The sequence below is a fragment of the Calonectris borealis genome, chromosome 4 (assembly GCF_964195595.1).
Source record: "Calonectris borealis chromosome 4, bCalBor7.hap1.2, whole genome shotgun sequence".
In the NCBI taxonomy this organism is placed as follows: Eukaryota; Metazoa; Chordata; class Aves; order Procellariiformes; family Procellariidae; genus Calonectris; species Calonectris borealis.
The window spans coordinates 57774586-57788833 of record NC_134315.1 but is presented as its reverse complement, the minus strand read 5'-3'; the positions used below and the strand labels follow the sequence as shown (position 1 = coordinate 57788833).

The window sequence follows — 14248 nt, the reverse complement described above, 5'->3', positions numbered from 1 at the left end:
TGTGACTTCAAGGACACATACACAGTTTTCAGATTAGTATAATATGATTGACGCAGTTAACAAAGGGCATGTTATCAAGTACTTTTAACCTTATTTTGAACTATTCCTAATCTGAAAGTGTTTACCTAGGAAGGAAATAAATATTATCATCTGAATAAACAAAAGATCCTTAGCTGGCTTTAAAATGTTTGTTTACTTTCCCACTGAGAAAAAGAATAGTTGACAGTAGGTTTGATTCCCTGATTACCAGTTGCTAACGGAGGCTGCTACATAAGCTTAGATCTTGGCGCTTTGGTGCCAGCTAGCAGGTACAAAGACTTCTAGATGTTGGTACCATTTTAAGTTAGCTGTCCTATAAATCCAAAAACACAATCAAGATCATATAATTTCCACTGAAACAAACACATTTACAATTCTGGGTATTAATATAACCTAAAGAGCTTCCTACAGAGCCTGGCTGCACAACATTGACTTCAGTGAACTGAATCAGTTTACACCAACAGAAAATCTGGTTCGTGTCCCTGCTCATTTTACAGCAAGTAGAAAAATTCCAGGACACATACTTTTCATGCAGTAGTTATGTATTTCCTTGCACAGGAGGGCAATAGTTAATATTCAGGGACAATTGGAGATAGCCAGTGATAATGTGGTAATACTGAGAACAAAGGCAAGACTGATTTCGACATCCATATTGATACCCTCTGAACGTATCTCTCCATTAGAAATAGAATTGCTGACTTATATAGCAGCTTACCAGATGCCAGGAGGATCAAATTGCATGCTATTGTAACAGAATCAGAAATATACTTTCAGTACTAATGCAGTTAATTTCTTTGTAAGTATTATAGGGGCTAAAACATGTTTTATCCACTTGGAAATATGAAACAGATTCATTGCTAGGTCAATTTTCTAAATGCTATCCTTCTCTAAACACATTACAAACTTTCAATACGGTAGTTCATCCGAGAACTAGCCTTAAAACCATATAACATTCTTGAAAGCCTTTCAAAAATGTAGAGGTTATTAAATTAAGACAGTTATAATCTCTAAATTACTTTTCCTGTATACATCTAGCACAGGACTTCTGACCTTCACTCCAGCACAATGCCTACATAGTATTTGGAACTATGCTGTGCATGGACACTTACACACGTTAATACAGTGACAAAGGACAGAATCAAAACGTGTGTTTTCAGTTGGCTGGAAAAGAGCAAAGGAATACAGCACGCTTGTAAAAAATCTCAGTGAGTTCAACCAGAGAATACTCTTGCTCAGTGCTGGCCAGGCTGGGGAGGGAGTCAAGTGGAGACTACTTCTAAGCAGATGAACGAGTGAGGAGAAAGAAGAAGTCAAGTTATGCCAGCAGATGCCAGCTCTTCTGAAAATGGGTTGGAATAAACTCTGACAAAGTTTTAAGACGGAAAAAAGGTCCTGCAGGAGCTTAAACAGCACAGGCTTCAGCTGGCCACCGCATTTCCCGAAGAGGCAGTGCCAATGTCATCTAAAGACACTTTGGCCCCCACACGTGTATTTTGTCACCAATTTCATAAGAAACCCTACATACAGAATACTTGGTTTAAGGTCTGTTTAAAATTATTTTTATTCTATATTAGCTTCATTCTGTGAACGCTATGTTGCAGGCCCCGCAAATACAAATTTTTCTCTGGACAACCTCTTCTATTCCCAGCTTTCGGCTGCACAATTTTTCTACAAATTGAAATACTGTTGAGGAAAAGGTGCTCTTTGAAGTCTCAGCTGAAAAAGAAAATGGGTATCATTGGCCTAATAAGATCTTTTGCCTGAAAGATAGTTTATGAGCCTTCCTTCTTAAATGTACCTTTTCTGTGTAGAATGCAAATTTCTCAAGTTCTCACTGGGCTGTCAGGCATGGTATTTTTCCATCACAGCTGTCTGGAAGGCCGGATAAAGTTATCTTTATGACTGAATTTAACCTTGATGGGGAGGTTCATGCCATGCCAGGTTGTTATCATGGAAAATACTTGGTTTTATTGGTTTTTACTGCTTTTGGAGGCGCCAGTAAAGGTCTGCCAGGGCATGTACCAGGGGTTATAACTACAGAGCAGTATGGAGAGGTGGAAGCTGCTATTGCAGCCCACGAGCAGGGATATGGCGTCCAAGCTGCCCTCTGAGCAAGTACTTTGATGCAGGCTTTATGCAAGTGCAGCGCAAAGGTCAGGAGCGTATCTGACTTCCCGCTCTCCTCTCTAGAGCCCTGGCACGTCCCTTTCCAGAAAGCTAGCTCTGGACCCGCTCCCGGCACTGTGTCACTCTCACGCTGACACTTGTGCTTGCATTAAGATTATCTGCAAGCAGAACGTGGGTGAGTTGAGACCTTGACGTCACTGCCTCGTCCTCCGCCCCCGGCACTCACCTGCTTGTTTCTCAGGGGCTGAATCACTTCCTTGATGCAGAGATCCAGGTCGCTGATATAGTCTTTCTCCGTCTGCATGAGTTCCGCGATGATTTTCACCCTCTTGGCCATCATGCGTCTGCTAACTTGTCCTTCGTCCTCCCGTGGCGAAGTGGCAGGGGATGAGGACCCCACCTGCGGGGCCATTTTTTCTGTTTAAAAGAGGGAGATTTGTGAGGAGCATCGTAATCCTGCGTGCTGACCCAGCTTGCCCTGCGCGACTGTGGGGGAACGCAGCCGGTGCCTGTTAGAAACTCGCCATGGGGAGCAGGAAAAGAAGCACAAGAAATGGCAATCCCAGATCAGACCGAGTGTCGTCCCGTTTCCCGCCTCTAAAAGCAGACATGGGTTTGGCAAAGGAAACCATCCGTTTGGCAGTAAGGGGATAACCCATCACCGGCTCCCCCAGCTTTGATGTGGGAGCAGAATGTATGTGGGCAGAAATTTTCCATGGAGCACAGGAGAGTGTGACCCTTGTCACGCTGAAGTGCAAGGATAGCTGATGCCCTTCTACTCCTTTGAAAACACAGTCTCAGTCTGACATCTATTATGATTTGGAGGATGGGAGACAATGCGTTCCTGTGGGAGAAAAAGGCTGTGTTTACCATAAATAAGCTTCACTGGAATAACCTTTGCTCTGTACAATGTAATGTTGAGTCTATTCATGGGAGGCTGAGGGCTGTAAGTACTGGAAGACAAATTTTCAAATGAAGACAATGTTACTAACAATGACGATGAAACCTGTAATTCTGCTTAAAAAGATTTATTTGAAAGAGGCAAAGGAATTACAGGAGAACATGGGAAAACCTTTAATGATCAGTAACAAACATTTCTTGGAACAACAGAGGTCATTGGGATCAGGACATTCTTAACTAGTTTTCCATACTTAAGACCTAGAATATCTGATTTGTTCCAAATACAGGGAAATGCAAGCAAGCCTTCTGCAGATAGGTAATTTATGTATGCTACAGGACCTGCACACAACCTACTTATCTGTAATGATGGTCTTCCCTTTTGCTGGTTCATAAGCCAGCCTGCAGACATCCATGTCAGCTGTACAAAGGGCACTGAATTTTATCTGTGTATACTGACAATCTGTATTTTTCATTAGGAAAAACACACACACACACCAACACCAAGTGAAAGATTTCAGAGGCTGTTCTGGTGTTTTTCTGCTAGCCACAAGATGGTGCAGAGCACCAACAAAGATGGACATATCATTACCGTACTCATCTCTGCATCACCCAGGTCGTGCTTTGACAGCGCTGGCCCAGCTTTGACAGCAATAGCCCAGCAGCAAAGGACGGGCATCTCTGCTGAGGATCAGACTGCTACGCCTTCGTGTCAACTTCTTGTGGGGAGCGTACTGTATGATGAGGCAATAGCAAGCAGCGTCTGATGCTTTGCTCTCTGATAGCCAATACTGAATATATTGCAGTTGTTTGAATTGGTTGTCAAGGGTGAGGTCATGAGCGCTCAAGTGAGCGTCAAACAGCGTGCAGCTCACCAGTACGACACCGGCCAGTACGACAAGGCTGTAGATGATAACCTGGAGCTGGGCTTGTGGGAAAACCAAGCAGCTTTCAGGAGAGAGTGCTTGGAGCCGACTTCCGCTGAGAGGAGTAAAGTGTTATAAATCCAATGTATCGTCATCCCCAACCCCTTCTACAATTATGCAGACCACTGATATTCAGAAAGGACAGTTTTGTTATTAATCCTTCTCCCATAAGGTTTTCTAGTGAGACTGATGTGACCACAGTTATTGTTTTAAATAGCTGCTTTTGGGACTGCACCTCTGCCTCTGTACTGATAGTTTTAAACAGTGAGGACAAGGAAGGAACCCAAACAAACCGGGCAGGGGGGCCTGTTTTTTCAGACTCTTTTGTATTTTTACCTTTGAGTTTTTAGCCTTGAAGTCTGTGTATAACACAAGCATGAACATTTTGTCCTCAAGTTTGTACATGAACAATAAAATGGAAACACGATCAGGATGTCTCCCCTCCGCAAGGCTTGGGCTATCGAAAGAATTTTAAGCTGAATCTTGCTCTAGTGAGTCCGTGCTGGTGCAAGTGCACAGACTGCACAGGAGCTCGCGCTGCTGCAGAGCTCATCCACCAAAGGTGCTGTGTGCTGGAAGAAACAGACTCTGCCCTTACTTTAGGGAGGAGGAGAGCAAAATTGGTACCAGTATCCCTCCACAGCTCCCTCTGAGCAATTTTCTGCTAGGGTTGCAGAATGAGAGCACCTTGCCTGCTGCTTACTTGCTAAAATGGCAGGTACTTTTTCCTCTAAAAACTTACAGTATGTAACCACACTTACAAATTCACAAGGAACCACATGGACAATCCATTTCCATTCCAGTTCTGCACCGAAATCAGCATTTTTATTGAGATCGGGTGTGAAAATGTTTGCACGTGTGTGACTGTATGTGAGAGTTCAGGGCGACTTCTGAGAAAGTGCAGAGAGGACCAGATGTCCTGGAAGATCTCAGAAGTGTCGTTTCGTCTCAGATGCAGCACTGTCACGATATCAGATGGAATTTGAAGCTAAACACAAGATGCTGTGCAAAAGAACTTTCTAATCTTTTATACTGGTGGCAGGGGAGGGCATTATATGAGCAAAATAAAGCCACTGTATCCCACTTCAGGCTTGAAGTTGCAATCCCTTGAGAGGCTGTTCTTTCAGTTTATGTCATTAGATCGCCCTGATCAAATTTGATTCTTGAATTATGTCAGGGCTCATCTATTATCCTTATTGCATGATAGATAATAATGCCAGGAAAGAAAAACTATTCTCAACAGGAAGAAATAACCGTGAGAAATATCAGGAAGATGCTGTTTCCTTATAGAAAACATGTTTTTTAATAAATGTGTCCTTTTGTTAAAAGTAATATAATTTTCCGTTTTCACTCAATACGTTCACTTTCTCATTTCAGGCATGTCTGTCTCTATAGAATGCAGCAGCAAGATCCTGAAGTGATGATTACAGCCAAAACCTGTGATTTCATGTTCAGCTGATTGCTTTTGACCAGTTTGAGGACATTAGTAGCTTGCTGAAATCCCTGTGGAGTAAGTGAAAGTTTAATGAATGCACGAACAGCAAGTGCATATCTGGAATATAAGCAGACTCGTTTCTACCTGGTAATGTGTACCAGCCCTGGAATGGTTCGAGAGAGAGGATTAGCAGGAAGAGACATTGCTGAGGATTAACTGTTACAGTAAGAATTTGGCTTGTTCATCCTCGGAGATGCCAGGTTTAGAAAACAGAAAAAACTGTCTGTTGAATGGTTTATTAGACAGCTACGTCTTAAGACCAGTTTACAAAAAAGTAATTGGTACTTTTAGTAGGCATAAAAATGTAAAGTAGAAGGTAGTGTTTGCAACTGTTGCTTTGCCGTGTCAGTTACTTGCAGGAGTCGCCTTTCTGGAGGACTTTGCTTTGGAGAGGAAGGCGATGACTTTGGTTTTCCAGCTGTGTATTGAAGTACACGGCTCTAGTTGCACGAAACAAGAGGTTCACTATGTGATGACATGGACAAAGCAGCCACGCATCTTACAAAAACAGTTTCTTGCAAGTGTGAAGTCTAAAAATATCCCCATACGGAGACATCCAGCAATGTAGTGAGAGCACGGAGGAACAGAGCCTGCAATGTGCAAACGCAGCAGCTCTCTTTGAGGCCCAGGGGAGGTATTGAGGGCAATACCTCCCACAGCAAGCGTCCGGAGGAGCAGCCAGAGCAGGTTTGCAAGATCTATGCGTGCAAATTTCCCTGGCTTTCCCACCTAGAGAGTGAGCAGCTCCGAGAGGTCTGCTCTATCCCTCCTTCCTCCCAGGTAAGGTGCTCAGGTTGGATATTACGTTTGCTCTTGGGGACGGGACCCAGGCTTCTCCCCATCTAATGTTTTCCATCTGGAAGTGAAGGTACGGGCACAGAATAGACCAACAAGTACAGTGATGTCAGTGCATGGAGTGAGTAACAGGCCTTTTCATTACTTAGGCAGCTCTTGGAGGACACCAAAGGAACACATGTTCTGCACTCGCGCTGTGCCGATGCAGGGATTTTGCCTGGCACAAGGGAGCAGAGAAGGCATAAGCTATCAAGGTATAACAAACAAATTACAGCCTTACTGTGTTTTCACACGTGAAACCTGAGTCTCACACCACCCTAGATAAAATTATTCCTCTGTGAAAGCAAGTCCTCAGATAGCCTGTACCCTCAGATAACCTAGCGATTACACACGGGAATGTACACCGGCTTTTATCAGCTGGATTTGGGAATGAAATGCAGGCAGCCAAGTTTAGAGACTGCTGCCGTGGCAGCTTTCCTCTCCCCCCTTGTATCTCCCCTTGCACCGTGGCCCCGGCTCTGCCCCTTACACCCCTGCTTCCACTGCGGGTGCTGGGAAGGCTGCGGGACACTAGGATCTTTGGAAGTGAGTGAGCCTGAAATGGGACAAGCAGTGGGAAAGGACGGAGTGTCCCACTGCATGTGGGAGAAGTACATCACATGAGCTAACACACAAGGAGTTTTACTCCAGATTCCCCTCCCCTTGCGAGGGACCACTTCATAGGGGTGTCATTATAGTTTTGCACCAGGGTTATTACAGTGCAACAATATGGTGCAAACATGGTGCGAATTAGATCCGCTGAACTCCAAATTTTGAAATACAAAAGAATTGGGAGGAGGGTTGTGGAAAACACCTTTTTTTCTTTTACTTACAAATGCACATAACAGCAGCGTTGTTCAGGAGCGGGTTTGTTGTACATGGGCTGCGAGTTACACATGCAAAAAGCCCCTTTTCTGAACACAAGAGGAGAACACTGCAGGACCAGGATGACCTTGCACCAGTCTATCTGGGCAACAGGTTCGCTCATAAAATCTGCATCAGAGACTTCCTTGCAATTAGGTCATTCAATCTTTGATCATTTTTCTGTTCCATAAGGTACAGAAAATATTTACATTCAACACGCAAGTTCTTTCTTCAATTCCTTGACAGCAGACCGCTTTAATTATATGTGTGCTGACAGGACTACTGAGAGATCCCATGTGACCGTAGTGGAAGGGAAAAAAGCTTATCATCAGGTGACAGAAGAATGCCCTTATTGTTAGCGCCAATACTTACAAATAAACCTTTCCAGTGTGTCATATACTGGTATAAATATACCACTCCTGTGGCATTGAGCTAGTATGTTAATAAAGTAAGAACCGAGGAAGGGCTGCATCTGAACCGCTTCCCCTGGGACACATGTGCCTCAAGATTCGGCACGGATTAGCTGTACGAACTGTGAGCTGTGTGACCCACAATGCAAAGTATCCCAATTAAGAAAACATTTGCTAATATGCTCAGAGAAGGATCCATAAGCCTCGTTGGATCCTAGTCTTTACTCCCTTACCTTGGTTGCTGTTACTAGTTACGCTGCAGTACTCCTAAGAGTCGTAAGCCACACGGCAGGACTTGATTGTGCTAAGTGCTGTGCAAACACAGCAGCACAAAATGGATTCTGCTCTGAAAAGACGAGCTTGCTTCCCAGCCTGGCTGCCACTGCAGTAAGTTCAAGGAATAACTCCAGCTTTATTGTAGTGCAAGTTAACAGAATTGGATCATCCGAGCTTAAATTTGCACGGGAGAAAATAAAAGTATTTGTAGATTGTGATTTCTCATCAGGGGGCATAGGGGGCTATTTTCATCAAGCCATCTCCTGCACCTCAGGAAATAATCTGGACTTTTACTTCTTACTGTACTTCAGCAAACCAGCCGCTCCAAAGATCAATACATTTTGCAGTGAAATAGGATATTATCTGCATTGTAGTCCATAGAAAGTTAATCAGTAAGTATAGCGCAAAGCAAATAAGGAACTGGGGAGAGGCGCAGGAGGATCTTTACGCCTGGCCGGAGGTGCCGAGAAGCTGTGTGCGTGGGCAGCCCGCCCAGGAGGAAGCGGCGTGCTGAGCAGGCAGGGAGCAGGGTGGGATGGAGGAAGGTGCCCTGCTTGGGATGGGGTGAAAGGGGATGAGTTGCCTCCGACTGGGCTTTTGTATACCAAGGGGTAGCAGCTTTCCAGGAATTTGTATAATTTCACAGGTTTCTGCGTCCTTTCTGTTGTTGGCTGTTTCTCATAACTACATCAGACGCAGGCAAAACGTGAAATTCGGGGTTCAAACACGAGCGCTGAGGCAATATATTGTGGTAGCTGTGTGATTTGAATCACAAGTTATCTACCTATTACAGGTATGTCACTGATGTATTTTAAATTGAAGAATGTGCAAATCATTTAACAGTGCAGTTGACCCATTCACAGCTAAAGTTATAAGGGAGTTAATATGTAATAGATTTGTAAGACAAGGAGTATTTTCCAAGCATGTATTGTCTCGCTGAACACTGCCAATGTGATCTCTGATTCCTTCTGGAAACCCACCATTTTCTAGAGCTCATTTTTCACACCAAGCACAAGTTCGGTATGTGATTATTAACAAAAACCAACAATCTGTCCAAAACCTAACAGACAGTGAACTATGTTTTAATTTCCTTTTCATGGTCTGCCCTTTTTGGTTGATAGCATCTATCCCCATGATACATTGTATCTTAATCTGCCCTCATCTTGCAAACATTTACCTGCAGATAACTACATCAAGCAAACTCCTCTTACCAAAATACATAGTTACTCACAGAATGGTAGCTTTACGTTAATTCAAAGACTGATCCCAACATTAATGCAATAGATATGAATATAGTTACTTTTACAGCTGCTACTGATGGATTTTCACTGTAGAAAAGAGACCGACTCCTACCAGCTAAACAGCTACGGATAATACATTTGAAAACAGAGCTGCTAAATGCCATGTTGTGCCGTTGCTTAAGGATAGTAGCAAGTTCTTCATTCCGCTTGAAAGGACATATGTGCAGGATTTTCTAGTGAACGTAGAGCAGAGCACTGCATAGAAATATCACAGGAGCTGTGTCTTAGCTCTGATAATGACCCTTGATAATATTTCTGCATCCACCACAAATGCTAGTGAGTTTATCTTCCTTAACCCCGTTCTTCCCTCTTTAGAAAAATCCAGTTGATGGGGAACTATGGAAGAAAAATATATATACGGCTTGATCAAGGTATTTCTGGACTCATCCAAGAATGCAACTACAACGTGAGTTCTGGAAGACTGCATGGTTGTATCACGAACCTGACGTTTGATAGCAATCGCCTTATTTTCCCCTATCTAAAATGGGGCTGCGGGCATTTGGTTATCTCACAGGATGAGTTGAAATAGATGCACTAATGCTTGCCAAGCTCTTTGAGAATATAATGGTTACTTTGCATCTCGTTCCCTTTTTAAAAAGAGTAAAGTCAGGAGGTGTTGCATGGCCATTCACACCAGATAAGGTATTGAATAGATGTGTCTAGTATAATAATTAACAATTTCTTTGTGTTTTTAATGAATCCTTAATTTTAAAGTGAAAAACACTTGCAGACGTTTGCACCTTTGACAATGCTATTGTGCTCATGTTTGTAGACTTACAGAGCAAACCACCTTGATTACGCTGGAGATCTGGGTGATAGGCTCCCTTTCTCACACTTTATAGAAAACATTTTGGATTCTGTGTGAAACAGCAAAACTTAAGAGAAATCCAAGGGCAGAAACTGAATGCTCAGGAGTTTTTATGCCTGACTGCTTGCTCACTTGTTTTGGGGGTTTGTTTGTTTGTTTGTTTATAGGCTTTTATTTGGGGACCTATATTTCTAGCACACTGAGCTGCACTTTGAGCATATACTTCAGAGCGGCTGGAAATGGCTGGGGGGGCAGCAGCCTGGTTTCTAGTCAGGGAACGATATAAAGCACGCAGAGGACTGGAAGGGCCCTCGAGAGATGTCTCGCCTGTGCCTCACCTTGCGCGAATGTGCTGCAACACTGACATAGGCATTGCGGTGTAAAGACAGCTTGGTCCCCGTGTTCTGCCTAGATTGCCTGCCACTAGCAGAGGCGGGGGTCCTGCAGCCTCTGACTCTTGGCTTCCCAGCCCTGCTCACAGGGGATTCCCTTCTGCAGGGTTTGCTCCTGTCTTACACATCCTTGTCCGTGCTAATACCAACCACAGTTCTGCAGACTGTCTGTTAGAAAACATATTAACAGGGGACTACAGAACGGAGAGGCACAGAGCTTTTCTTCCAATTCATATGGGAAGCAAGTGCAAATTATTACCATTTGTATCTTTTTGCAAAGCATTTATCGTTCTAGGGTGATCGGAGAGTCCCGACCTGGTGATACACAACAGACCATTTATGTCACCAACAGATCTGTTGGGTTTTCTTACCAAGAATAGAGAACTCAAAAGCTTTGTGCCACCAAAACCACTTGCCTCACCTTGGAGTAAGCTGCTTCACATCCAAGCACTAGTGAGAAAAATGAAGAACATAAAGGCGTACGATCATAGCACATCATCAGCGCTGGCAGGTAACACATTAGGTCTGGGATCTGTGATCATTATCGGATCCAGGCACATCTAGTTCACCAAAATTTGATCCAGATCAGGCCTTGGCACACCACCATTTCTTTCTCTTGAGACTGTAAATACACTTCATAGGAATTTCTACCGACTTCATATTTCCCTCTGAGGACAGGCAACTTCTAATCCAATATAAAGCCTGTGGGTACCTTGTTAACCCATCACCATTTTTTTTGAACAAACGTGAGCAAGCAGAGCGAGCCGATACCACACCGGTGCTTTGCAATAAGCAGCCGCGGCAGTCTCAGCTGGTGGCAGGAGCCGTAAAGCTGGATTTACCATCTCCTTGGACTGCTGCCATGAACATAACCTCATGCTCTGCCATGACTACCTAGGCTTCCCCGCCTCCTTTGCTCCAGATTTTAAACAGGAGACGTTCATGGCATGAATACACCTGACACGGGACAGGAAGATCTCATACTTTTTGCTGGATACCACTCTGATAACCTCGACCTCACCTGGGCAACCCCCTTCATGGTAAAAAACTGCTGTTTTGGTGGGATGTGTGCCAGGAGCTTGCCTGCCCAGCCATAGCGATCCCGATCCGTGCTTGCACCCTGAAACACCCCTGCCAGATCCCTGCAGCGCGTGCCTGACTTAACTGACAATTTTTCATCTTCTCATTGATTAGCTATCATGAGGAGGGAACAGCATAATCGATGAACCGCTCTGTTGTTTTCAGTGTACGCAGCCCCCATAGAAATCCTATTATTTTCAGGTTTATTATTTTATTTTCTGCTTTTATTGTCTCTCTGAAGGAATGCTACTTCCTAATTAAGTGCATCAAAACCATAATACAGCAACCCAAAGTATTCTCCTATTTTATTTCCCCATAAAGGATTATTGGCACAAGAGTGACTGTCACTAGACAGTTATATCCCTATTAGTAATACACGCTTATATTATAATACTACTCAAACCCCGCATTTGTTCAAGACCCTGGAAACCCACAGAAATTCGTAAGTTTGTGTTCCAGAGCACTCCCAGAAATAGACATACACATTCTTCATGCTTTTCCTCAATTTGTGGGATCACATTTAATTTTTGATTGACAGGCCCAATACTGACATAATTTGCCAATTTCTGGTCCAGATGCAATTTGGTTATTTGAAAAGAAACCCTCTCCATAATGGTATAATTTGAATCAGCATATCCATCAAAACGTGTATTTGGACGTACTTCAGTTCAGGCTTGTACAATCTGAGCAACAGATAAACACATTGTAGATCCCGGTATTTTTAACTGAAAGAAAAAACTGCCCTTGATGCTTCTAATTAGTTAGCATACACCCCACTTGATACGACAACCAAAGACAGATAGGATGGAGGCATCATATTTTCACATTATTGTTTGCGTTGCAAATGTTGCAAATGACGAACGAGAAAGATCCGGGTCGCATACGCGTTTTGCAGGAGCACGCCGAAACCTTCGATTGCATTTTGCGTCCTGTCTACACATTATTTAGAAAAATGAGGAGAAACATTTCACACCCTGGAAGTGGGGGGCAAGGGTGAGAGGGGACAATTGCTCACTCCAACTGTGCGTGTGTGGGGCAAAGAGTGCCCTTCTCTTCTTTATCTCCAGGCTGCAGGCTGGAGGGCAGCGAGATACCACCCCAGCCCAGAGCACCCCTAGCAGCAGAGCACCAAGCAAGCTTTCCCGGTACCTTGTAATTTCTGGCTGTACTCTGTCCTGTCAGACTGACTCCTCCTCAAGGTGCCGTGGTCCCCGGCGGCGGTGGTGCTTTCCACCACGGGTTCCGTCCTCCTCCTCTCCCCCATGTACAGCTTGTTCCTCAGCAGGGCCAAATTCCTCCTCCTGCCCCCCACGCTTTCCTTCCCCGGACAGTCCGTGCTCGCCATAGCCAGCCTTGCTTGGTGATGGCGGTGGGAAGGGGGGCAATAGCTTGAGTTTTAGGGCGGTGAACTCGCTGCCCAGGCAAAGGCTGGTTGCTTTGGGCTTGGTTTTGGAGCAGGGCTCCCCAGGCTCCGCAGGGCCCGGGCTCAGCCCTGCCACCTGTGCCGGAGCGGCTCCACCCCCGGGAAGCTGACGCCCCAGGCAGTGTTTGTATTCACCTGCCTTATGTGCAAGCACGCCCGGCGGGGCCGGTTTCAGAGCCAGCCCCAAGCCGCAGTCATTCACGGCCCCCCTTCCCTGCTTCAGGGTACGCTCCTCACCCCGCCGCGGGGCCATGGGTGCCGGCACCCCGAAGCGGAGTGGCATCCTCCCAGCTTTGCCTGGGCTGCCCCTGCCGTGCGCTGGCAGGGAGATGCCCGAGTGCAGCAGGGCACGGCCACACTTTCATCGGATGCCTTCCCTCTCCGCGCTGCGGGGGCAGCGGGGAAGCAGAGGGCAAGGTTAACGGGAAGGGGAGGCCAGCCACCCCCTTGACCCTCGCTCCTTCTCCTTCCCCGGGCTAGTGCCCAACCTGCAGCCTGGTCAGGACCCCAACTTCTAGCGCATCTAATAGCATCTGCCAGGCTCCCGACCCCACCGAGATGTGTAGTCTTTAGACTGGAAACTCCTGATTTACAGGTTTGAAGGGAGACGGATCCCCCAGGACAAGGAAGAAAAGAGCCGGGAGGGAGATGAAAACCCCTCGGGGGGGTGGGAAGCAGCGTGGTGCTGATGCTTGTCTCAAACCAGGCTGTGTCCTGCTTTACACTATGCACAGAGAAGCGACATGAAAGCCTGCCAAGGACCCGCGGAGGCTGTCCTAACAAATCACCGTGCTCCGATGGCTGAGGAAGTGGACAGCAAAACACCTGCTCCTAATACCTCTGGATCGGCCCCTGGAAGAGATCTTATTATCCTGTCTGTTAGCTGCTGGCACGCAAGCACTGTCTAGTGATCCTCCTTAGCGCCGGTCTAATCAAGCTCATGTTAAAACAGCAGGAGCTGCTGGCATCTAAGCTTGGACCGGACCTACCCTGGGAAGAGCCCCAACAGCCATCAGCAGCTATCACTGCCGCGGCTGTGATACCCACCCCCCGCGGCCCTCGCTGCTCTAGGAAACGCCTGGTGGGAGCCCCGTGGTGCAGCCTAATCGGTGTCAGTCGCACGCACGCTCGTTGCCACAGCATCTGCCAGGGGTCACAACTAATGTCCCTCTGACAAACCCTGGCAAAGGATATTGCTTTAGCATTGCCACGCTGTGTCCCCGAAGGACTGCGTAGTAAAAAACAAGCGGGGACGGGACGTAGTAGTGTAATCTCGTTTCCAACTTTTCTTTTGCTTTAAGAAGCTGGTCCTGTGATGCAACCTCCTGATCAAAGCCCCTCATTTCTCCCCAGCAGTGAAAGGAAAAGGTTATGAA

General features: G+C 45.7%; 1 protein-coding gene across 1 annotated transcript in view; it reads right to left on the bottom strand.

Moving 5' to 3' along the window:
• ARHGEF38 (Rho guanine nucleotide exchange factor 38) overlaps positions 1 to 12823 on the bottom strand; it is a 36298-nt gene extending 23475 nt beyond the window's left edge. The window contains exons 1-2 of the mRNA XM_075149699.1: positions 12599 to 12823; positions 2393 to 2583 (exon numbers count right to left, since the gene is read on the bottom strand). Coding sequence (XP_075005800.1) covers positions 2393 to 2583; positions 12599 to 12794 — 387 coding nt within the window. The 5' untranslated portion in view covers positions 12795 to 12823. The remainder of the gene's footprint in view (positions 1 to 2392; positions 2584 to 12598) is intronic.
• Positions 12824 to 14248: the final 1425 nt, after the last annotated feature.